Source organism: Moschus berezovskii, chromosome 3, assembly GCF_049115385.1.
Source record: "Moschus berezovskii isolate FMDL1 chromosome 3, NW_MosBer_1.0, whole genome shotgun sequence".
Taxonomy (NCBI): Eukaryota; Metazoa; Chordata; class Mammalia; order Artiodactyla; family Moschidae; genus Moschus; species Moschus berezovskii.
The window spans coordinates 54,556,050-54,582,640 of record NC_142462.1 but is presented as its reverse complement, the minus strand read 5'-3'; the positions used below and the strand labels follow the sequence as shown (position 1 = coordinate 54,582,640).

The 26,591-nt window shown below is 38.9% G+C and overlaps 1 protein-coding gene across 2 annotated transcripts in view; it reads left to right on the top strand.

Moving 5' to 3' along the window:
- PUS7 (pseudouridine synthase 7) overlaps positions 1-26,252 on the top strand; it is a 55,303-nt gene extending 29,051 nt beyond the window's left edge. For both annotated transcript variants that reach the window (XM_055420737.2, XM_055420738.2), the window contains exons 8-16: positions 9,645-9,773; positions 10,423-10,548; positions 14,004-14,065; positions 15,132-15,292; positions 16,567-16,693; positions 17,940-18,041; positions 21,817-21,946; positions 22,893-22,984; positions 23,586-26,252. In XM_055420737.2, coding sequence (XP_055276712.2) covers positions 9,645-9,773; positions 10,423-10,548; positions 14,004-14,065; positions 15,132-15,292; positions 16,567-16,693; positions 17,940-18,041; positions 21,817-21,946; positions 22,893-22,984; positions 23,586-23,722 — 1,066 coding nt within the window. In that variant the 3' untranslated portion in view covers positions 23,723-26,252. The remainder of the gene's footprint in view (positions 1-9,644; positions 9,774-10,422; positions 10,549-14,003; positions 14,066-15,131; positions 15,293-16,566; positions 16,694-17,939; positions 18,042-21,816; positions 21,947-22,892; positions 22,985-23,585) is intronic.
- Positions 26,253-26,591: the final 339 nt, after the last annotated feature.

Genomic DNA, 26,591 nt, shown 5'->3' with positions numbered 1-26,591 from the left:
TGTGGAAGGCTTTTTTTCCCTTAGTTTCCTTTAGTTTATTTCCTAAAACTAAAATATTTACATAAAGTGTGTTTTTTCTTGCAAACAGTAAATGATGTACATCTTTCCCTGTTAGTGTGTAGCAAAAGATATTTAAATATATGTTGTTGTTCTTCAGTCGCTAAGTCATGTCCAGCTGTTTGCAACCTCATGATCTGCACCACACCAGGCTTTCCTGTCCTTCACTGTCTCCCTGAGTTTGTGCAAACTCATGCCCATTAAGTCGGTGATACTGTCCAACCATCTCATCCTCTGTCGCCCCCTTCTCCTCTTGCCCTCAGTCTTTCCCAGCATCAGGGTCTTTTCCAGTGTATCCTAATTTATGAGCTGTTACTCTATTTTTTAATTTTACATGGTTTCCCATTTCTTGCTATTATAAGCAGTTCCATGATGGACATATTGGTAGCTAAATCTTGGCACACATCTGTGATAACTTCATTAAGATAAGCTTAGCAAAAAAAAAGGTAAACTTAGCAGTAGAATGTGAAATTCTAAGTGTTAGGTTTTTAGTTTAATTGCCCTGTAGAAAGTTGGTACCAGTTTAATCACCTTTATTCTTCTTCAGAATCCTCCCTGACACATTTTAATCTTAAAAAATTATTTACTAATATTGACTGTCAAAACAGGGCATCTCCTTATTTTGTATTGTATTTTATGATGTGGCATCTTCGAAGAATGAAGGTATACTTATTTCTCTTCTTAGTCAGCCACCAGGTGTCATACTTGATCACACTGCGACTCTGTCTTCATAGACCTTTGCTGCCTTTATCGTCTTCCTGTTGACTTAGTAAGAAACCATATTAAACACCCAAACGTTGGCCTTTGGAAAGCACATAGCACTTATCTCAGGGATGCAGGCTACACCCTTCATTTGCTTAATGGATATGTGGGGCCAAGTGGATTGGCTTTCCCGTGAGAACTGGTAGACAGGATAAACCCACTCTGCCACACAAGGATTTTAATTACTGCTGAATTGATTAGTGTTTGGGATAAGCAGCTTTTCAGCTTCATGTAACTCTCCAAAGTCACCTAGTAGTTTTCACAGGATCTCAAGCAGGAACAGCCTCATTCAGCATGATTTGTTTCTCTTCCTGCCTCTTCCTGCCAGTCTCCTTTCTGAGCCCGGGCCAGTATTTCCCTAGCTTTGTTAATAAAGGCATTTTGTGCAACATGCTGCTTAGGTTGGCTCCTGGTGTTTAAAAGTGAGATTTTGGTATTCCCAAGTTATTCACAGGATTTCTATGATTTATAACCAGAGAGCTTGATCCAGGATCATCAAAATTAAAACTGTGAACAGTGTCATGAAAGGTATTGTCAGCTTCATCCCATCAGTTCTCAAGGAGCACCTACACCAGCAAGGCCCCTGTGGGGCAGCTTCCATAGTTAGGGTCTGAGTCTAAATATGAGCCTGGGTCTCTAGACCAGGCACTTAGGGGCAGAAGAGCCTCTCATGCAGGCCCAGGGCCCAGGAGCCACATCCAGACCTTCCCAGCCCCTGTAGTTACTTCCCGCCAAAGCTGGACCGTGGCTCCTGGCAATAAGAGCCAATAAGAATGCGCTCAAGGGCCCACTCTTGAGAAACACCGTGCAGTCCGGAGTCGTAAAGAGAGAAGTGTAGTCAACACAGTGAAGCTCGGACGCCCTTTGTTCTGGTAGTTCTCAGCTCTTCAGAGGACACTTGAATTCAGAAAAAAGTTAAAACCACTTGCTGAGGCACAGTGATGTACTGTGTAGCGTTATTTGCAGCTTTAAAAAATTGTCAACAACCCAGGTGACCCAAATTGAAAAGTCTTAAATAAAATGAATGACTAAATTACAGTTGATGGGTTATTTTTTACCATATTAGATTATTTCTAATTTTTTAAAACTCTCTTTGCTAAAGTAGAGAAAGATGAATACTAACATAAGAAAAATGTGAAAATATTTTAAAATGGCAAAATGTGCAAGTGAAAAACCAGACATCTTGTTTAACCATGAAATATTAGAGCATTTTATTAGAACTGAGAACAAAATGAAGATGACCACACTATTACTACTACTTATCTTTGTTCTTGGCATACTATAATACAAAGAATAATTAGGAAATAAGTGATGTAAAAATTAGGAGGCCAGACTGCAGTTTTGTTACTGACGTATGATTGTTTTCATTCAAGGAGTTGACCGAAAGTTATGCAAGATAGGAAAGAATATGTACAAAATTCAGTATTCAGATGATAGCCTATTAGAAATTATAACAGAAAAAACTCTTTTACACAGAAGAAGGTGAAGAAAAGTACCTTGAAACAAAAATTTTTGTAAAGTGTAAGATCTCTCTCTGCGAACAAAACTTTGAAATGCTATTGATAGATGTAAAAGGACTTGAGTAAATGAATGCTGTGATCTGTTTTTGGATGCATACAAATGTTCTTTAATGAATAAATATGTGCATTTATGCTGATACTAAATGAAAATATCAATAGAATGTTTCAAACTAATCAAGCTGATCAGAGTAAATTGCACACTTCGATTACTAAAACATTTTTACCACACTCTCCACTCTAAGATATTTCTGGATTTATAATAATCTGTTTCTTTCACTTATCACCTGGTTTTTTTTAGAGTCATTTACTTATTTTTACTTAAGTACAGTTGACTTACATTGTTTCAGATGAACGACAAAGTCGATTTTATATTTGTATTATATGTAAACACATATTCTTTTTTAGATTCTTCTCCATTATTGGTTTTTACAAGATAATGAATGCAGTTCCCTGTGCTATGTAGTACATACTTGTTTATTTTATATATAGTAGTGTATATATGTTAATCTCACATTCCAAATTTATTCCTCCCTCCTGTCTTTCCCCTTTGGTAACCATAAGTTTGTTTTCTCTGTGCATCTGTTTCTGTTTTGTGAATAAGTTCCTTTTTTTTTAACCACATGTAAGTGATATCATATCTTTGTCTTTGACTTTCTTTCCTTAGGATAATCATCTCCAGGTCCATCATGTTGCTGCAGATGACATTATTTCATTCTTTTGTGGCTGAGTAATATTCTATTATATATATGTGCTGCATCTTCTTTAGCCGTTCATTTCTAGATGAACATTTAGGTTGTTTCCATGTCTTGACTAGTACTGTAAATAGTGCTGCTGTGAACACTGGGGTGCATGTATCTTTTTGAATTCGAGTTTTCCTCTCTTCTGGGTGTGTGCCCAAGATTGTGATTGCTGGATCCCATGGCAACTCTGTTACTAGTTTTTGAGGACTCTCCATACTGTTCTCCATAGCGGCTGTGCCAATTTACATTCCTACCAACAGTGTACAGAGTTCTCTTTTATCCACACCATCTCCAATATTTATTATTCAGGTTTTTTTTTAATGTATATTTGATGGGTATTTGTGCTGGGTATTTGTTTTTGAGCAGACTTCCTCCAGTTGCAGTGAGCAGGGCTGCTCTCTAGTTGCAGTGCATGACCTTTTCACTGCGGTGGCTTCTCTTGTTGCAGAGCACAGGCTCAAGGGTACACAGGCTTCAGTAGTTGTAGCTCAGGCTCAGTGGTTGTGGCATACACAAGCTTAGTTGCTCTGCAGTGTGTGGGGTCTTCCTGGACCGGGAATCAAACCCATGTCTCCTGCATTGACAGGCGGATTCTTCACCATTGAGCCACCAGGGAAGCCCTATTTGTAGGCTTTTTAGTGATGGCCATTCTGACCAGTGTGAGATGGTACCTTACAGTAATTTTGATTTGCATTTATCGAATAATTAGCATTATTGAGCATCTTTTCATGTGCCTGTTGGCCATCTGTATGTCTTTTTGGAGAGATGTCTGTTTAGGTCTTCTGCCCATTTTTAACTTTTATTATTTTTTTCTGCCCGTTTTTGATTGGACTGTTTGTTTTTTGATAATGAGCTGTATAAACTGTATGTTTTGTCAGTTAAACCATCGTTGCTTGTATCATTTGCAGATATATTTTTCCCAGTCTGTAGATTGTCTTTTTATTTTGTTTATGATTTCCTTTGCTATGCAAAAGCTTTTAAGGTTAATTAGATCCCATTTGTTTATTTTTGCTTTTGTTTCCATTACTCTAGAAGACAGACTTATGAAAATAATGCTGTGATTTTTGTCAAGTTGTGTTCTGCCTGTTTTCCTCTAGGAGTTTTATAGTATCTGGTCTTAGATTTAGCTCTTTAATCCTTTTTGAGTTTATATGATGGAAAATGTTCTAATTTCATTTTTTTACATATGATTGTCTAGCCACAGTATATTTTAAACCTATTATAGAAGTATAGCAGTTAAAGCAGTGTGATACTTTCACATAAATGAGTAGAATTAGGATAATTACAGACCCAGATATGTCCACAGTTAGTGTGTAATCAAAGTAACATTTAAAATCAGCAGAGAAAAGATGTTCTGAGCTAGTGAATTTGTGAATATTTGTTTTTTGTAGCCAAGTCCTTGATGTAGTGTTTATACTCCATAATCTACCTTTGAAAAACAGAAAAAGTCAAAAACAAAAAGGAGCATGTGATGCTGTTAATTTTAAATGCAGAACCAAAGCCACTGAGCAGCAGCTGATGCAGTTACTGGCTTGTGTGTGAAAAACTTTCCCCTCTTCTTTCCTTAGTCTCCTTGTTGCCTAGGATGAAAAGAGTCCATAATTTAAAGCCGGGGGAGAGAGCGTGACCTCATCCCCCTCCTTTCTAAATGAGCCACTTTTGGCATCAGCAGTTGACTGGGGAGAGTAAACAGAAACTCCCAGTCAAAGCCCTGGAACCCCAGTGCCCGGAGTTCTTTCGTTTTTTGCGGCACCAGTGTAAACTTTTGTAAAAAACCAATAGTGAAGATTAGTGTATTAATGATTGCATGGAGGCCAGCACTGCTGTAAATGAGACACATCACTGCTGTAAGCCAAAATGAAACAGAAGAAAAAGTATCCTTTCTACTCTAAAACAACAAGTGAACAAGTGTAAAAGCACTACATTGTTTGTTAATCGGCTATACTCCAGTACAAAATAAAAAGTTAAAAAAAAGGCACTCTACTTATACCTGGGGATACAGTTTAAAAAAATAATCTCCAACTAGGGACACCTTTTCTAGTAAACCTTAAATCCCAGAGCTATTTTTTAAAACTCTCAATTAAAATTTTACTGTCTAGTTCTTATTTGTAGAATGTCAGCTGATGCAGGAGGAATGGTGGGTTTAAAAAAACACTCTTTCACAGTCAACACAGTAACATTTGTGCCTGCCAGCAGTTATCCTTGGGTACCTAAACAGTTGGATGAAAGACAGTGGGGAACCAGGATAGTCACAGAATTTTTAGTGGCACCCCACTAAAAATTAAAAATTTAAGAAGGAAAAGGAGAGAGAGGTACCATTTTGCTGGGATACACCGAAAAGGCCACAGCATCACCTGTGTGACACTCCCACCAAAATGTGGGAGTCTTTTTTTGTTGTTGCTCAGTCGCTCAGACATGAGTGTCATGTCACTCAGACACTCCAGTTACGTCCAACTCTTTGCGACCCCATGGACTTCAGCATCCCAGGCTCCTCTGTTCTTCACTATCTCCCAGAGTTTGCTCAAATTCTTGTCCATTTGAGTTGGTGATGCTGTCTAACTATCTTCTCCTGTGCTTCCCCCTTTTCCTTTTGCCCCCAATCTTTCCTAGCATCAGGGTCTTTTCCAGTGAGTCGGCTCTTCACATCAGGTGACCAAAGTATTGGCGCTTCAGCTTCAGCATCAGTCCTTCCAATGAATATTAAGTGCTACTGAGAAGCAGTCCACATCCAAACTCACCCAATTCCTCCCAGTAATGTCACTTAGATTTTTTTTTTTAAGCTCCTTAACTTCAGGATCTAATCAAGAACCAGGACAATCATTGTTTCCTCACAGTAAGATTTTGAGCATAACCTATGGGAGTCTTACTGTTGAGGAAATAATGATTGTCCTGGTCTTTGATTAGATCCTGAAGTTAAGTAGCATTAAAAATCACTGGTGGTTCAGACTGTAAAGAATCTGCCTGCGCTGTGGGAGACCTGGGTTCGATCCCTGGATTGGGAAGATCCACAGGAGGAAGGCATGGCACCCGCTTCTGTATTCTTGTCTGGAAAATCCCCACGGCCAGAGGAGCCTGGTGGGCTACAGTTCGTGGGGTCGCGAAGAGTCGGACACAACTGAGCAACTAAGCACACACACACAAAAATCTCAGTAATGTTATTGGGGGAATCGGGTAAGTTTGAGTCTGGACTGCTTTTCGGTAGCACTGAATTCCCGTAGGCTCCCTGAGGGTTACCGGTGGTGAGTAGCTTGGGAGACTGCTGTTCTTAGGAGACACACACTGCACTCTCTTTAAAAAAGTGAGACGTCCCCAGGCTGCAGCTCACTCTCACGTGGTTCAGAATATGTGTGTGTGTATCTGTGCATGTATGTGTGGTATGGGAGTGTTCATATATCTAGAAATACATGTAAAGTACAGTGGGAAAATGTTAGCAATTGGTAAATCTGAGTGTAAAGTATAAGACTTAGTTACAGTGTTACCAGTTTGTTTTTTTTTAACATTAAGTTGGGAAATTTTCCAAAGTATAAAAATATTATAAATAAAGTGAACTCACAAAATGGGAGATAATATTTTCTCACTGTGTGGTAAAGGGTAGATTTCCTTAATCTATGAAAACAGAGGAGTATTAACAATCCAATAGAAACGAGGTAGTAGGAAGAATAGGTACTCCACTGTCAAGATATGAAAAAATGTTTAAATTCTCTCACAGTAAGAAGTAGGTAAGTACAAATGAAAATAGCATTTTTAATTTTGCCTGGCAGAGCTAAAAAAAAAGGTTTATAACATGCTGTGTGAGGAGACAGGCATGAGACAGTAAGCACTGACATATTAATGATGGGAGTGTGAATTGGTGTAACCTTTTTGGAGGACAGTAGGGGTTAAAATTTAAAATCCGCCACTTCTCAGATATGAACATATCTAAATCATTCACCTATGTAGGTGTACCATGAAGTCTGTATGAGGATGTTTGTTAGAGAGTACTTTATAGTAATAGCAGAAGATGGGTAGCAATTTAAATGGCCATCACAGGGGACTGGTCAGATGAAGTCCAGAGAAAAGATCCAGGCAGTGCGGCAGCCGCCCTGTGCACCTGTACACACAGCGAGGCAGCTTCTGAAAGGACTCTGGATAAGGCACGTCTCTAATACGCAGTTTTCCATGAATAAAGATAGTAAACAATTTGTAAATGTAACAAAAATTGTTTTTTAAAAGGGAGGGTCTGGGTACTGGTTACATGGTTGCATTCATTTTCATTTGTGAAAATGTGTCAAGCAGATCTGTTCATATAACATCTATTAGAAGCTTACTGAGAAATTCCACAGACAGAGGAGATAATAGGAACACATACGTGTATAGAAAGTACACGGGATATAGAGGGATATACAAGAAACTGTTCACGTTGGCTGCCAGTGGCGCGGGGTGTTGAGGGACAGAGACACAGCAGAGGCTTTCTAGTACTGTACTTTTTTTTTTTAACATGTATTGCTATTAAAGAAGTTAGTGAGTTTTTCATGAAAACTTTATAATACCTTTTAAATGACAGCAGGAAAGTATAGATTATGGTAATAGGATTCTGACTAAATATTTGTAGTCAGATAAAGATCATATACATATATCTGACGTGTGTTTGAGAAAGAAAGAATAGGAGGAAATTCAAAGTTAGATACTAACTTTTTTTTTTTTTTTTAGCTTATGAGACTGAGTTTTATTTTCTTCTGTATTTTTCTGTACTTTTCCAAGTTTTCTGTAGTGTGATTACAATATTTTTCTGATGGACAAACATGAAAATATTCTTTTTTAGTGCTTAGTAAGAACTTTTTTTTTAATACAATTTATTAGAAAACTGAAATTTACAATGTGTTTATATCACTCACTGAGTATATGGCATTTAAAAACAACATTATTACAGAAAGATAACAAAAATACAAAGTCTTAAAACCTACAGGATATGGAAAACATTATCCACTGAGGCCTTAAATGTACTAGACTTTACATAAAAAGGAAAAGCAATGAGTATACAAGTATACAGCCAGTTTAAGAAGTTAGCAAAATAAATAGAATAATCATAAAGAAAGCAACTAATACATACCATGTATTAATGCAATAAAAATAAAGATAAAATTGAGAGGCTCAACAGAGTCAAAGCTGCCTTAAAAAGCTTCTCTAAAAAGGGAAACATCAGGTAACAATAATCAACAGGAAAAATCTTGCAAATAAACAATACTCAAAATGGGAATTACTCATAGAAGCATTAAGAATATAAATAATAGAAACAACTTTATGCCTATACATTCGAAGATTAGTTGTCTCATATACAGGGTTATCGTTACCATTTTTCTAAATTTCATATATATGCGTTAGTATACTGTATTGGTGTTTTTCTTTCTGGCTTATTTCACTCTGCATAGTAGGCTCCAGTTTCATCCACCTCATTAGAACTGATTCAAATGTATTTTTTTTAATTGCTGAGTGATACTTCATTGTGTGTATATACCACAGCTTTATTATCCATTCATCTGCAGATGGACATCTAGGTTGCTGCCATGTCCTGGCTATTACAAACAGTGCTGCGATGGACATTGGAATACATGTGTCTCTTTCAGTTTTGGTTTCCTCAGTGTGTTTGCCCAGCAGTGGGATTGCTGGGTCGTATGGCAGTTCTATTTCCAGTTCTTGAAGGAATCTCCACACTGTTCTCCATAGTGGCTGTACTAGTTTGCATTCCCACCAACAGTGTAAGAGGGTTCCCTTTTCTCCACACCCTCTCCAGCATTTATTTCTTGTAGACTTTTGGATCGCAGCCATTCTGGCTAGTGTGAAATGGTACCTCATTGTGGTTTTGATTTGCATTTCTCTGATTATGAGTGATGTTGAGCATCTTTTCATGTGTTTGTTAGCCATCTGTATGTATTCTTTGGAGAAATGTCTGTTTAGTTCTTTGGCCCATTTTTTGATTGGGTCGTTTATTTAGTAAAGACAAAAATGAAAATAGGATTCTTTTTTTAATGCTTAGTAGTTGGGGGCCGGAGGAGAAGGGGACGACAGAGAATGAGATGGCTGGATGGCATCACCGACTCTGTGGACATGAGTCTGAGTGAACTCCGGGAGTTGGTGATGGACAGGGAGGCCTGGCGTGCTGTGATTCATGGGGTCGCGGAGAGTTGGACACGACTGAGCGACTGAACTGAACTGAACTGAAGAACTTTTTTACCGGCAGGAATTGCTCTCTGCTCCCTTTCTCACCCTTCTCTCCTCACAAAAAGTAGAAAATTTCAAACAGAATTGTTCCATTATCAGTATGCAAGTAACGTGAGACTTAAGAATATAACGATGACCCAGGTTGCATCATTTCAGTAGGAACAGGTATCCTCAGGCTGGAGGAACATTCCGGAGGCAAATGAAAGATAGGCTTACCCTGCTGACCTTGGTGCCTTTCATTTCTGTCTTCACAGCTTCTAGTCTCATTTAAAGCTGCCATATTTTGTCATAAACTGTCCTAGGTCATATTAGCCAGGCAGCATGTCATGACCATCTTTCTGCTCCTTTTACATTTTATATTTTTTAGAATAACTGCACAAAGACTTGCCCACTTGAACAAGTGCTTGATGAACTTTAAGCTGGGGAATTTCAGCTATCAGAAAAACCCTCTGAAATTGGGAGAGCTTCAAGGAAATCACTTCACGGTTGTCCTCAGGTAAAGAGCTGCGGCAGGGAGTGCAGACCAGGGAGGATCTTCTTGGGTCACCTCGAGTCTCTTTGGAATGGTTGTTAATTCCTGTGAGCTGGCACCAGTGATCTTGGCGGCCCAGGAAGGCGAGGTGGGGTTCGATGGAGCTGGGAGAGCAAACCCAGCTGTAGTGTTTGTACCAATACAGCCACCCCTCCACTCACTCAGCGCCACCTTTGGAATGAGGCCGTCTCCTGAAATGCAAAAGACAGCTTACGCTTCCACCTACCTAGAACACGCAGATTCATAGACACAAAAAAGTAGAATAAAGGTTACCTGGGGTGTAAGGTGGGGAGCTGAGTTACTGTTCAGTAACTGGAATTTTAATTTGAGAAGATGTAGCAGTTCAGGAAGTATATAGTGGTAGAGGTTGCACAATACTGTGAATGTACTTTAGGCTACCATATTGCATACTTAGAAATGGCTAAAATGGTAAATTGTATGTTGTGTACACTTCGCAGTTTTTAAAAAGACAGGGTCCTTGGGAGGTAGAGAGAAAGCTCCACGGAACAAGGGAAAAGCACAGGAGCCAAGCCATGTAACTTATGATTTGCATCCCTGAGTGTGTTTGCCTGTAAATTTTTTTCTCTGGGTCATTTGGGCCCTCCTGCCCCAGAAATATAACAGGAACTGACAACCAAGTGGAACAAGCCATGAACTCTCTCAAGGAGATTGGGTTTATCAACTACTATGGAATGCAAAGGTTCGGAACCACAGCTGTCCCCACATATCAAGTTGGAAGGTTTGTATTTAATTTCTTAACTTTTGTCTGAAAGAACTCGCTCATTTAAAAAAAAAGAAGGTTTTTGTTTTTTTTGGTCAGTAGTGTTTTTAGTTATTTCTAGATTTCCTGGAAAACTGGACCAAACAAATCCTTTTAGATGATCCACAGCCTCCTTCTAAGTTTTGTTCTGTTTTATGATAGTTCATGTACAAGGTAAAAAAGTAAGTCAGGGTTCAAAGAGCTTTAACCTGATAAATCAGTTTTTCTCTCCTACCTAATAGCCCATCCAGAGATTCTGTTTTCTTTTACACAGGTAAATCTTGGCTCAGTAAGTGGCCCAGCAGTAGTGGCTGGGTAACTCAGGCCCAGAGTAGCCTGAAGGAGATGTGTAGTTTACCGTCTCTGTTAACAGGTGCTTCCTAATTTGTTAAACTGGTACCTGCCCTTCCCTCACCCTTTAAAGCAAGTGGTGTAGGATGCAGTTAGCACATAAAATTTATTTTAAGAACTCTCTCATCAGCTTTGTGATAATAGGAAATCCCTCTCGGTGAGCTGGGGTGGGAATCCCATCAGTAAAGACTTGGGTTTATAAGCTTACTTACACTATCCTGCTGTCCGGTGGATATTGTGTTACCTAATTGATTAATCACATGGCAGTTAGGATTGGGAAGCTTGAGTTGGAAGTGATCTGAGAGATTATTTAATTCATGTTCTTCCTGGCACTTCAAATTCTTTGCTTTAGCAAAGGTGAAATTTGGGCGGCAGCTCGGGCTCACTGGTTTGTCAGCTGCAGTCCTGAGAGGAGAGGGGTCTTCTCAACTTCAGTCCATGATTTCAGCAGCTGACTCTATGAAGTTGCTTTTGTTCATGCATCCTTAAGAGCACAAAATGAAAATATCATGTAGTATTTCCTCTACCTCTCTGAGGCTGTGTTGCGAGGGTAGAAAGCTCAGGCAAAAGGGGGAAGTTCTTTGGCAGTCCAAATTCAAACTTGGCAGTTAGAACTCCGTGCTTCGCTGCCAAGGTCCCCGGGTTCAATCTCTGGTTAGGGAAGTAAGATCCCACATGCCACATGGAGTGGCAAAAAAATAAAACCCACTCATATAATTCAATAACAACACAAAAACCTAATTTAAAAATGGGCAAAGAACTTGACTGTTCCCCAAAGAAGATACACAGGTGACTAATAAACACATGAAAAGATGTTCAGTACCACTAATTATTAGGGAAATGTACATCAAAACCACAGTAGGTTGTACCCATTAGGATGGGTGTTATTTAAAAAAAGAACAAAAAGGGAAAGAAAATAAGTGTTGGATGTGGAGAAATTGCAGCCCTTGCACACTGCAGTTGAGTATGTTAAATGGAACCGCCATTGTAGAAATGATAGGACAGTCCCCAAAAGCTAAAACACAGAGCTTCTACTATATGATCCTGCAGTTCCATTTCTGGGTGTATACCCAACAGAAATAAAAACACTCAACAGATATTTATACACCTATGTTGAGAAGAGCATTGTTTGCAATAGCCAAATGGTAGAAGCAGCCAGCTAGGTGTCCATTAACGGATGAACTGATAAACAAAATGTCTGTAGATGCAGTGGGATGCAGCCTTAAAAAGGAAGGCAGTTTTGACACGTGCACAGTACGAATAAACCTGAAGACTTCCATGCTAAGTGAAATAAGCCAGTCACAAAAGGACAAACACTATGTAATTCCTCTTCTCTGCGATTCCTGGAGTAGTCAAATTCATAGACAAAGTAGAATGGTTGTTGCCAGGAGCTGTGGGGAGGGGAGAGAAGGAGTCCCTATCTACTGAATCCCGAGTTGGTCATGAGAGACTGAAGAGCCCTGGAGGCAGATGGTCCTGATGCTCATACGACAGTGTGGCTGGACTTAATGCCGCAGAACTGTCCACTTAAAAATAGCTGAAATGATCAATGTTATGCTATATATACTTTACATGGTTTATAAAAGAAAGTGAAAAAAGGAAAGATACTAATAATGTCAGAAAAGTAGAAAGCATTTTAACATAGGATGGCTTATTGTAAACCACATAGATCCATCTTTACTATGGTGACGTATACTGAACCCTCACGTGTGGTAGCATCTTGAAAGTGTTATGGAAGAAGTCTCGTAGTTAAGCAACTTTTCTTTATATCAAGTGTTGGCACGCTTTTTCTGTAGAGGGTCAGGTCATAAATAGTTAGACTTTGTGGGCCCCAGAGCATGTCCAGCAGCTCCTCAGCACTGTTGTTACAGGGAGAAAGCACCAGAGATAGCACATATGTTAATGAGCAGGGCTGGTTAGTAGAACTGTTTACAAAATCAAGTGGCCAGCCAGAGAACAAAGGTTTTTGCACACAGAAGTCTTTTTTTCATGGTATTTGGTGCACCACCACCTAGTCCTGAATTAGCACTGTGCTCTTTTTGGAAATATTACTGAAGGCCTAGGCCAGCTGAATGTTTTACTCAGGAGGGTGTTTAAAGACTGTTGGAGCATGGCTTGTTCCAGGACTTCAAGAATGGCCAGCGGTGGGGTATTTTTTAGAATAATTCATTGCACTAGTAGGTTAAAAATCTACTAACTAGTTAGTAGATTAATTAATTACTAGTTAGTTAACTAGTAGGTTAAATATGTGATCTCATTAATATATACAGTAGCATTTTACATAAAACACAAATATCTCACATAAATTAAATGTGAAAAATAAAAACCCTAGTTAAGTAGAAAAATAGAAAAATTAATAGGAGGCATTTTTGTTTTCTGGTGGTAGGGAAGGGCTTTCTGACTCCAAGCCCAGAAATGTTAATGAGAAAAAGCGTTCAGATATGATACACAAAATATATCCTCTGTTTGGCAAAGATAGTATAATAAAAGTAAAAGGAAAAATAGCATACACATAAAGATCAAGCAGGTCTTGAAATCTACACTCTGAAGTGTTAACAATGTTTGTTTTTTAGAGGTTAGATACAAGGTAACCTCCTTTCTTCTGTACTGTTTAATTTTATGGAAACATGTATAACTTATAATCAGCAAAAGTAAAGATACTTCCATTTTGATGAGAATTATAATGCAGAAAAATAAATTGTATTTATTCTCTTTACCTAGGCAAGAAATTTTTTAATATAGGGGAGAAATTTTTTTAAAGTTTCAAATAAATATTGATATGTAAAGACTGATTTATACAGACGATACCATGTATAACAGCTTAAAGGTAGTATTTATACTGTAAAGCATTTTAAAAATGAGATGATACTAAATGATATAAATGTTATATTCTTAATTTTCTTTCTTTTTAGTTCTTTTGACATTTACATTTGAAATCTGTGTCATTATATCAGTATTAGTTTTTCTGCTTTTAAGTTTAATAAAATATATAAAGGTAACATGATTTGTTGACTCTACAAATTTGGGCAGATAAAACTCATCTTAATAAAAAATTAAGTAAAATAAATGCTGTTTAATTTTAGAGCTATACTACAAAATTCCTGGGCTGAAGTCATGGATTTAATATTGAAACCCCGTTCTGGAGGTGAGAATAAAATAATCTTAAGAGAAAAAAAAAAAGGAATATATGACTCGATATTCAGGAAATTGCTTTGAATAAAAGTATAGGTGCAAATTAGTGTCATTATTTCAAAATTTTTGCATCTTTATTTTTGTACAAGTCTTATGTATATATATTTAGGGCTTCCCTGGTGGCTCAGAGAGTAAAGCATCTGCCTACAATGTGGGAGACCCGGGTTCGATTCCTGGGTCGGGAAGATCCCCTGGAGAAGGAAATGGCAACCCACTCCAGTACTCTTGCCTGGAAAATCCCATGGACTGAGAAGCCTGGTAGGCTAGAGTCCAGGGGGTCGCAAAGAGTTGGACACGACTGAGTAGCTTCACTTTCACTATGTATATATTAGAGACTTAAAATTTATCTCTTATTTTCAGCTCTTTAGCTCAAGCTAATCTAATTTATTAACTCATAAATGAATACATTCATTTCTTTGTGCACTACAAAATCTCTGAACAGGAATCCAAACAGATTTCACTGGTGGTTAATTTGTTATAAAAACAGAATGTAATATAATATAAAAACTTGGAGAAAGCACACTGAGAATTTTTGTTTGAAGAATTCATTAAAACTTCTAATGTCATACTGTATTGAAAAAGGATTTAAGTATCACTTTATAAATCACCAAAATAATTAAGTCAACTGTGGATGATTATTCATTTGCACATTAAAAAGAGATAAGGTGGTCTAATTTTATGGAAAGTAACCCATTACATTTGACAATACAGTAGAAAAAGAGAAGGAAGGAAGCAAAGGCTGCCTAGGTTTTGTCTGATGTTGAGTCGGCTTGGCAGTGCTCACCGGTGGCAGTGCTCAGCGGTTTTCTTCAAGTCCTGAGATGGTAGCATGAAAACCATCTAGTTCTGTAAGCTCTCTGCCTTTCCTGTCTTTTCATTTCTGATTATTGCTCTCAGGTGAGCAGAAGCTCTTCCGAGTACTTCTGTCACAAATAGCAGTTCCTATTTTTGTCTTTTCTGTGAAATGTTTTAAGTTATGAAAGTCTTTTGGATAAACTGTTTTTTTTCCCCCCTTCCAGCTGAAAAGGGGTACTTGGTTAAATGCAGGGAGGAATGGGCGAAGACCAAAGACCCAGCCGCTGCCCTCCGAAAACTACCTGTCAAAAGGTGTGTGGAAGGGCAGCTTCTCCGAGGACTTTCAAAATACGGAATGAAGAATATAGTCTCTGCATTTGGCATAGTGAGTGCAATTTGTGAAGTCAGGCCCTGACTCAAGGTCGCTTAATGCTTTGAAATTTTTATCTTTAAATTTTACTAAATTTCGAAAGAACAGAAGATAAATGAGGCTCCTTTGGTGATCTCTTAGAGCTGTGTTACCTGAGGGATCCTTGTTTAGACCTTGGGTGGTGACTGGGGAGGGCAGCAGGTGCAGACAGTGGAGCAGTGACGATTAACATGGAGGGCTTGAAAAAAGCATCTGTGTGGGAAATAGCATCTATGAGGAGGTTTGATTTAAATGAAGTATTAATATCTTGGTATTTGAGAAATCAGAACCCATGATAGAGGTCATTTCTTGGTCACTCTCCAGCATCAGAATGTAACCTGCCTCAGTGAGAGGGTTACACAGTAAGTGGTCTAATTGACTACATTTTAGTGTGGTTTCTCTGGGTACCATCCTGGTGAGTATAGCCTATATTTGTGTTTGGATACCGTAATCCCAATAGACTAAAAGTTTAACTTTTAATTGTTAAGTCTTGCTTGTTGTTCCCCAGATGTACCCCCAAAAAATCAGGATTCCTATTCCGGGAAATTAGATGTCAATCAGTCATATAGGCTTTTGCCTTCTGGACAATTAGAAAACACTGTTAGCTCTATGATTGATGTGTAAGTTCCTTGAGTTGGAAGTCTGTGTCTCTGATTTAGTGCAGGGGTCCCCAGCCCCTGGGCCACGCACTGACACGCGTCCGTGGCTGTTAGGAGCCCGGCTGCACAGCGGGAGATGAGCAGTGAGTGAGTGAGAGAGGCTTCATCTGTATTTACGGCCACTCCCCATCTCTTGCATTGTTGCCTGAGCTCCGCCTCCTGTCAGATCAGTGGTGGCTTAGGAAGCAGAATGCACTTGGATCATCCCACCCCTCCCCACCCTCTGTGTCCGTGGAAAAATTGTCTTTCACGAAGCCAGTCGCTGGTGCCAAAAAAGTTGGGAACCGCTGATGTAGAGTATAAATTCCAAAGCACTAGTTTTCTTCACATTCACGTCTGCACTGTGTGGGTACAAAATGGGAGCTGCTGCTGATTGTGAATACCTTGCAGCCTGAGGGGTTCCGTCTCTGAAATTGGTTGCCATGTATCAGTCACTGTTTCTGTAAACTCTTAGAAAAAATGGGAGATGGAAGTTAGGAGTTTCTTATATGAGGTGCGCCACTTAACAAATGGGATGTCTTGGCAAGTACAGTACTTTTAGTATTCAGAATAATTTTTTTTCCTCTTGCTTGTTTTTTTCCCTCCCCTCAGATACCAAGAAACAATCGCTTAATGTACATTCACAGCTATCAGAGCTACGTGTGGAACAACATGGTGAGCAAGAGGATTGACGCGTACGGGCTGAAGCCTGTGCCCGGCGACCTTGTTCTTAAAGGAGGTAAAAGGCAGACACCATCCTTACTCAGCCCACCTTGGGGTCAGTTGTTTGACACTAGTGCTGAAAATCCAGCCTGGCTTCTGGTTAAGATAGAGAGCTTATGTCTGGTAAGCTTGAGATGAAAAGACAGTATAAGCTCAGACTGACTGGTTTGTATCTGTTATCTTTAAAGAAAAATGCTTCTGAGTTGAAAATACGCACCTTAGTCTCCATTGTCTTAACTAGGATAAGATTTGGAATAAGTGTTGCCTAAAATCCCTTTCCAGATCCTAACCTGGGTCTGTCAAATACTTCTCTACACCTCTGAATATATATCAGCCTCACTGCTATTCTAGGTCAGCCTTAAAGAGTTTCTTTCAGTCAACACAAGACTGGAGCTCGCTTTGGTTGGGGGCTGTGATGTAATAGAATTTTAGTGCATACGCAGTGCCTGACATGTTCATAAAATGTGCAGACAGCCCCATCTGCTATTGACCCCTTATTGTGTGCTACGCCGTCTAAGTAAGCCCTTTACTGTAAAACTCACAGTATTACTGTGAAGTATGCTGTTTTTCAGACGAGGTTCAGGCACTCACCCAAGGTTCAGGCACTCACCCAAAGGTTCCACAGCCGGTTTTTAAAAAAGAGAACGTTGGGAATTGAACGAAGTCTGTCCGTTTCCAAAGTCCATGTTCTCCTGGTGTAGTCTGCCCCGAAACTGGGGACAGAGCCTGCTTATCTGTAGGTGTGCCCAGTAAATCCACTAGAGCTTTTAATTTGTACAGAAATTTTAATTAATCTTTTCCTGATTTAATTTTTCCTTATCCAATATTGGTCACATCTGGTGGGTTTTAATGTCCCCTGTGCCACCACGTTTCATCCTCTAAATACTGACTGGGTTGTCTTTTTTTCCCATAGTTTATTCTTCTAGAAAAATGCACTCATTTGTGATAGCTTTCAAGATTGTATTTTGTAGTATTATTTGAGGAAAAAGCTAAAAGGATTCCTAAAACATGAGGTTGCAGCTGAGAACCTGAGAATAGTTTACTTTAAGTTTTCTGCTTTTTCTAAATCCATATTTATTTCTTAAATAGATAAATAGAAAAGACAGAAAGGCATATATTCCAAATTAATTTCTTAAAGCTTCATGGGCCACTGAACCTGTATCAGCTTGCATTTCTGATTGCTTAGATGTATATAATTTTAGAAGATTGGGCTCATGAAAATGCTGCCCATATTCTTAATTTATTCATTTGTGTATTTTCAGCCACAGCCACCTTTATTGAGGAAGATGATGTTAATAATTACTCCATCCATGATGTGGTAATGCCTTTGCCTGGTTTTGATGTTATCTACCCCAAGCATAAAAGTAAGTTCCCTGTGTGGGGAAAATAGTTAAAGTCTAACATAATTAAGCCACTGGCACCTAAGAGTACAGAGAGAGGAAAAGAAAATTAGTATTAATTTCCATCAGACTTGGGAAAAATGTTTAGATTTCAAATATATGTAAGCCATGTTTACTTGTAAAAGTCTCCCTGATATGGATGCATTCATTCAGATGGATGATTTAAATTAAGAAACCAGATGGTGGAGATTGTGGTGGTAGTGATAGTGTTGGTATTATTATTGTTGTTGCTGTTATTGTTGGCACTATTATTTAAATTTCTGAAATACACTAATTTTTATTAAGGATGGAAGAATTTGGAAAACATCATTGAGAAAGTGATTGAATAATTCTACTTTGTGGTGGTTTAGTTGCTAAGTTGTATCTGACTCTTTGCAACGCCATGGACTGTAGCCCACCAGGCCCCTCTGTCCATGGGATTCTCCAGGCAAGGATACTGGAATGGGTTGCCATTTCCTTCTCCCAGGGATTCTCCCGACCCAGGAATCAAACCTGGGTCTCCTGCATTGCAGGCAAATTCTTTACGGACTGAGTTGCTAGGGAAGCCCCAATTCAACTTTAACATTGCTTTTATAAAAGATTTTTTTTTAACCATTTGAGTAATATCTGTTCATTGGGCTCAGAAGTTTATAAAGTGGAAAGTTAGAAATTTCCAGAAGCTTAGAAAGTATGTAAACTGGAAATTCCCTACCCTTATTTCCCATGTCCCAGAGGCTGTTGAAAATTACTTTTGTACCTTCATGGATGCCATTGGTGGGGGGTGGGGCGGTGGGGGAGATGGTTGTTCAAGGATTCAGAACTTGAAAAAAAGGAAGCAGCTCTGAGTGTGGGACCAGCTTGGTGGAACTGACCCCAAAAGTTTACTCCTTGCCAGGGCTGGTCTGTAGGAGGTGTTTTCCTGTTAAAAATCTTTTCTCTTGAGAGGGAAGAATTAGTTTACTTATTGATGTTATATTCCTTGAAATTACAGAATGCTTAGGATTCAGTTCAGTTCAGTCGCTCAGTCGTGTCTGACTCTTTGCGACTCCATGAACCACAGCACGCCAGGCATCCCTGTCCATCATCAACTCTCGGAGTTCACTCAATTTCATGTCCATAGAGTCAGAGATGCCATCCAGCCATCTCATTCTGTGTCGTCACCTTTTCCTCCTGCCCCCAATCCTTCCCAGCATCAGAGTCTTTTCCAGTGAGTCAGCTCGTCGCATGAGGTGGCCAAAGTATTGGAGTTTCAGCTTTAGCATCATTCCTTCCAATGAACACCCAGGATTGATCTCCTTTAGAATGGACTGGTTGGATCTCCTTGCAGTCCAAGGGACTCTCAAGAGTCTTCTCCAGCACCACAGTTCGAAAGCATCAATTCTTCAGCGATCAGCTTTCTTCACAGTCCAACTCTCACATCCATACATGACCATGGGAAAAACCATGGCCTTGACTAGACGGACCTTGGTTGGCAAAGTAATGATATAAGCATCTGAATGCTGAGTTCCAAAGAATAGCAAGGAGAGATAAGAAAGCCTTCCTCAGCAATCAATGCAAAGAAATAGAGGAAAACAACAGAATAGGAAAAACAAAAGATCTCTTCAAGAAAATTAGAGATTCCAAGGGAACATTTCATGCAAAGATGGGCTCAATAAAGGACAGAAATGGTATGGACCTAACAGAAGCAGAAGATATTAAGAAGAGGTGGCAAGAATACACAGAAGAACTGTACAAACAAGATCTTCATGACCAAGATAATCATGATAACGTGATCACTGACCTAGAGCCAGACATCTTGGAATGTGAAGTCAAGTGGGCCTTAGAAAGCATCACTACGAACAAAGCTAGTGGAGGTGATGGAATTCCAGTTGAGCTATTTCAAACCTTGAAAGATGATGCTGTGAAAGTGCTGCACTCAATATGCCAGCAAATATGGAAAACTCAGCAGTGGCCCCAGGACTGGAAGAGGTCAGTCTTCATTCCAATCCCAAAGAAAGGCAATGCCAAAGAATACTCAAACTACCGCACAATTGCACTCATCTCACACGCTAGTAAAGTCATGCTTAAAATTCTCCAAGCCAGGTTTCAGCAATATGTGAACCGTGAACTCCCAGATGTTCAAGCAGGTTTTAGAAAAGGCAGAGGCACCAGAGATCAAATTGCCAATATCCGCTGGATCATGGAGAAAGCAAGAGAGTTCCAGAAAAACATCTATTTCTGCTTCATTGACTATGCTTAGGATTAGCACCCTTCTTTTATAAGTCAAATGCTTATGAAAGAATTGAGTGGTTGTCTTCCATTTACATGTTGACTTAATCACATTGCTGTGTGAAGTTGGCCTCATAGAGGGAGAAGGATTGGAGAAGAGCAGGAGAATAAGTAAAGGAGGTGCATGCCCAAGGGACATGGCCTACCTGTGCTGTGTGTGGTAGGCGTGGCCCGGTGGGGAACCCAGGAGGCGAGTACCAGAAGCTCGAGAAGGAAGGCACTGAGGTGCTCAGAGCCACACTTGCCCTCTTTCCAAGAGAGAAAAAGAAAACATTCTTTTCTTCTTTCTGGTACCTCTCAAGGTCAGAAACTTTGGTTTAGGCAGTATCACTTATTCAGCACAGCCTTTGACAGAACCAGGAGTGGAGACTTTGTGGCCATGGCAGGGACTCACAGACTGGCTGGGTGGTGGTCCAGGCATGTGGATTCATAACGTAGGCATGTTGATGTCAGCAGTGCTCAATCAGAGATCCCAGCTGCCCTCATCAGTGGGATGTGAGGTCTTTCCTTGACCCTGGTCTCCCTAACATTTTTTACAGATGACTTGAATAAGAAATCTGATTAGTATATTTGTAAGTAGTATTACCCAAAATAGTTAATTATATGAAAAGTAAGTACTTAAAAGGTATTTAAAGTACCACAGAGGGCATTTAATGTGGTTAAATGTAAATTCTCACATTTATGTTCAAAGCTCAAATGTATAGATGGAAAAGGCTACTTTGGTGGTAGTCTTCATAAAAGCTATCCAGTGTTACTATAACATAAGCCTGTTACCCAAGGCAGATTAGGACTCTGGGGACTACAGAACATTTGGGGGAACATGTTGGTCTAGAGAAGAAATGACTTAAAGTGCCAGTACTTACGAACATATGTGGAAGGGGGCAATTAATCTATGTCTGAAAGCAGTCAACAGAAGTCACACAAAGAGTATTTCAGCTTGGCAAAGGAAGATCTTTCCAATAATTGCATGCTTCACGAGGTAGTGGCTCCCTGTGGATGGCAAAGTTCAAGCAAAGGCTGGTTGCCTGTCTCTCTCTGGTGTTATAAAAAAAGATTCTACATCAGGTGCGAGGGTGAGCCAGATGGTGTTCCCAGGTCTCTTATTTTTATACATTTATTTATAATTACCTTCTTCTGGAAAGAATTTGAGGCTCTGTATATAGTCTCTTCCAACTCTGAGTACATGTAAGTTGCAGTTGAATAATTTCTGATGAAATGGTCTTTTGTGCCTGGCTTGGGAACCTTATACCCAGATACTGTGTATGGTGGGAGAGAGAATCTAAAAGTTGGAAACAAACCTAAACTGGACACACCTAGTACTAGTTAGTAAGGCAGTAAATTTTAATTCCAGAGAGCAGGTTGGATTATAAGTTGATGTGACTAATTTTGTTAAGATGATCTAACTGAACTTTTGTTACCTTCTTTGTAGTCAAGCTCAAGATAGCTTGCTGACATGCTGCATCCCACCTAACTTTTTTGTGTTTTTTATTAGTTAGTGACGCCTACAGGGAAATGCTCACAGCAGACAATCTTGATATTGACAACATGAGACACAAAATTAGAGATTATTCCTTATCAGGGGCCTACCGAAAAATCATTATTCGTCCTCAGAATGTCAGCTGGTGAGTAATAGTCTTGAATGAAATAGAACTGAATTACTGTGTGAGATTTTAAGCTTTTGCATCACGTAAATATTTTTCAGTGCTTACAGCCTGGTATATGAGTGTTATCGTTGTTATTAAATAGTATTCCCATAATGACTACTATTCAGTATTTTTCAAGTTATCAGGAGATAAATGAATTCAAATATAGTGAAAGTGGCTAAGTTTACATCTTATTGACATTGGTAAATTATTGAAGATATGTGCCAAGAATGAACTTTTTCCCTGTTTCTAAAGAGACTTGATATTTTCTAGTTATCTTACTCAGAATTAGCTGTGAGTTCCACACTGTTATGATTGTTTCAATATCATGTTTCTAGAGAGAAAAAGACATTTGTATTAACCCATTTTAAAATACCTTAATACTTAGTATTCTGTAAAGCTTTATTTGATAATTAAAAACTTAAAGCCTGGACCAGTTGCCCACTGTCAGGAAATTCTATCATTTCCTTCTCTCTGTCTCCTCTTCTCCCTTTGCCTGCTCCCTCCTGTTCTCTGGATTGCGGGAAGAGGTTGGCAGAGTTGTCCTTGCTCTTGCCCACTCTGGAGAGCAGTTTCTCAAAATGACACAGTGTTGTTAGTGGTAATAACCACTCTGGAAAAAATATAAACGCTGTGATTAATTCAGTTGCATCTCTGCCAAGTGAAGTTTACTACATATCAACCACATACAAAAGAATTTCCATCCCAGGGAAACATCTCTCATCTTTCACATAGATTGCCATCATCTGTCACTTTGCTGTGTAGTATTTTTATATAAAATCTAGCCTTATTCTGTTACTGCATAGTCTCACCTAGAATTATCTACACTAGGCCTATGTGTTTTTCTTAAGCAAATGGTGATGAGCAGCCTAGTACCTGTTAGAGAAATTCACATTCACACTTTTATTCCTTTTATGTTTTGAAGGGAAGTTGTTGCATATGATGATCCTAAAATTCCACTCTTCAACACAGATGTGGACAACCTGGAGGGTAAACCACCACCAGTGTTTGCTTCTGGTAAGTTTACTTAGCCATCAGTTCTGGGTCAACTTGGAGATGTTTTCTCATACAGAAACATATTTTTAAAAAGCTTACCATCACCGACCACCTCCCAACCCACTCTGTGATTTCTGTTTTGTGTTTTATCATCTTAGTTTTAAGGTTATAGCTGGAGGTCAGTGATCAAAGCAGTGTTTTGCACTGAAAATGAATGAGCATTATAGAAGGTTATAATATCTTGTGATTAAACATCCTTCCCCCACCATAGAGAGTTAACAAAGATGAGTGAAAATCCAGCAAGAGAGTCTAAGACGTTGTCTGCCTTCTCACCATCAAACTCTTGTTGCCGTTTCTTTGTCCAGTTTCACCATGTGGTGAAAACATTGTACATGGGTTTCCTCTTCTGTCACCTAGCCTTTTTAGGAAGGGTCCAGGCAGAATTACTGTAGAGAGTCAGCTGGATCCTTTCCGCACAGATCCCTTTCTTCCACGCTCCTTCTCTGGGAAGCAGGCTGAGGAAGGGACCACAGTTCTTCTTTTATGGAGATTACATGACTCATACCAAGCTGTCTGCAGCTGCCTTACTTTCCTGTCTCTTGTCTCCTTTCTTGCCTGGCAGAAGGCAAATACAGAGCTCTGAAGATGGATTTTTCTCTCCCTCCTTCTACCTACGCGACTATGGCCATTCGCGAAGTGCTTAAAATGGATACCAGCATCAAGAACCAGACCCAGCTGAACACTGCCTGGCTCCGCTGAGGCCGTGTCCCCGTGTCAGACAATGCAGACTTTTGTTTGCTGGCTTCCTGTTCATTTTCCTCTTAGTGCAGGCCCCTTTGTGGATTTTGGATCTTTGTAGTAAAAGATTATTTGTATTTTTCCAAGTTTTTATTACCTTAATTTGCAATATTTGTACATATATAGAAATTGTGAGGATCCTCACTCTAGTTCAGAGAATATAAATTGGTTAGAATATATTTCAGGTGCTTAAATCATAGCAAAGTGTCAGCTTTTATTGGCTTTATAATCATTTTAAAGAAATTTGGTTTAAAGTAGCAGTTTTACATTTTGCTACATTCTTGAAGGGCAATAGGAATTTTTAATGCATCTCTGAATGTATACAAAGCAACGCGTTTTAAGAGAGAATGAAATGAAACAAATAACTGACTATGGATAATAATTATTGACACCCCTCCCCTCAAAAAAACCCTATAAATATAAATAACAGTCCTTACACTCATATTAATGGTGGTAAAGCATCCACAGGTTTGTAAACACAAAAGTGATTGTTACTATCCATGAACCATGTTTAAATTAATTGTATATAGACTTTCCGGTTGCAATGGCTTTGCCTTTATTATCATTTGCCTTGCAGGAGAGTTTCATCAATAGGGCTTTTTTTCTTTATGTAAACATGTGCAGCTATTTTTAGTTAAGGTCTGCTTTTTACTCCAGGTGCCTTTTATGTTAATTCTTTCCACTGGACTGGTATTTGCCCAAAAATAAATGATAGAGAAGAAAATTTTTGCAAACTTAACAAGGGCTCCTATCAACAGATTTCCTTTTGTTACCCATGGTGGAGGTCTTTCCAGTTCTGGCCATGCATCAAACTGTGCTCTGGTACGAAAGCATAAATATGCCTTTTCAAGGGTGTGTGACATTATTGTATCAATTTTTATTTTCTATCATTTCTAGAACCAAATATAATAAATCTTTTTAAAAACTCTGTCCGGGCAGATTCATGTCAATGTATGGCAAAACCAATACAATAATGTAAATTAATTAGCCTCCAATTAAAATAAATAAATTTTAAAAAAGAGAATAAATAAATAAAATACTGAAAAAAAATTTTTTAAAAAAGAAAAAAAAAACTTTGTCCTGCTGGTAATACTAATAAATGATATAAAAACCTAAAACTGAATGCAAATGAGAATCTTGGCCCTGCCAAAGGCAGGAACCAGGTGAACAAGGGCTCCTCTGAAAGGGTGTGTCATGACCGAGTATGGGATCATGACAGCATGTGGAATTGTAGGACTGACATCCCCTGTGAAACTGGAGGCAAGGTGATTCTTAGAGTGGCATGACTCACTTGCCTTCCAGCGTGCTTTCTCGATGGAAGAGACAGGGATGGAGAAAAGTTGCCCTGCCAGGAGCATCACACCAGGGGAGTGTGGATGTTCATCCTCTGTCTGGCAGTGGAAACAAGGTGAAAAACTGTTTCTTTAGCGCTGGTATTTTAATGATGTCCGTCACATTGTAGAGGTTAAAAAGGTTAGAACTCTTCTGGTAAATTAGCCTTTCAGCTGGCTAGTTTCTAAAGAATCTTTTGCCTCACAAGGACCAAAAGTATTAAATGTATATTGGAGTGTTTGTACTTTCCAGTGCTAGCAAGTTATTCTTCATCAGACTGATTAGTGAGCAAGTATTTACTATGGGAACCTAACTCTACATATTGCAAGTACATTCAATACTTCTGCGTTTATAAATTTACATTACCCCCCAAAAAAGAAGTGAGGCTAAACTTATGTTTTCTTCGTTTTTGAAATACTTGGGGCTCTTTGTGACAAGTTTGCTGACTGCATAAGCCGACTACCAGTTTGTATATGTCTCCTCTTAAACACCAGTGGAAAGTAATGGTTCACGGCAGGTTCTCAAAGCCATTTTGAGACTTGGGGACAAGTAATTCTAGGGACTTGGTCGACTGGGAGAAATCATTGCCTTAGTATTTTGTTTTTAACACTTGGAGGAGGGTGACAGGATTCCTGAGGCAGATTAATGAAACCTGGCAGCAACTTCATCCTTGACATAAAAGTATCTTTGGAAAAAAAAAATTCTTTGTTTCCTAAATTTTTACCTGAAAGAAATAATAAAGGATGACTATTTCTTATTATAATGTGAAAGCAGTCTATTTACTAACAGAAAAGTAAGCTCAGTAATCATAGTCTGACCAGCTGTTTTGGTCATCGTTTTATGTAGTAGGTAATAACTAGACAGTTATGATACTAATAAAATTTTTTTTTCCTGGTTGATTCCTGAATCAACTGAAAAATTGGTAGCAGCTGCAACAGCCCATCCGTACTTAAAACTCTACCAGTTGTTCCAGTCTGTACAGACTAGCACAAACTGGTATGTATTTGCCCTGAGATATATTTTGTGGCCAGATTTGCACTAAAAAATAAGGGTATGGGTGTGAGTACATAATACAAAATAGAATATATGTAAATGTTATACTAACTTTTTATCTGTGCTAATGTGTGTACATGTGGTATTCTGAGAAATAAAAACAGTCTGGGAGCATTGTTCTCTGTGGTTTGCATGGGTGAAAATATAGTGGAAGAACCTCAAAGCCGTGGATGGCCAGGTTCTGCCCTTCATAAATTGAAGGGCGTGCTTGCAAAACAAAGGATGATTGAAAGGTTTTTCTTTATTCAGTGAAATCTGCTTTCCTATTTTATGGGGCTACATTTCTGTAGGATAAAACTTCTGTTTTGAATGCCAAACTCCTTGGAAAATCAAGGAAAAAGTATGGACATTGTCCCCAGGGGAAAGAAAAGGGTAAAGCATGTGTACATTCAATGCACACACACACACACACACACATATGTGCCAACTTTTCATACATTTTTCT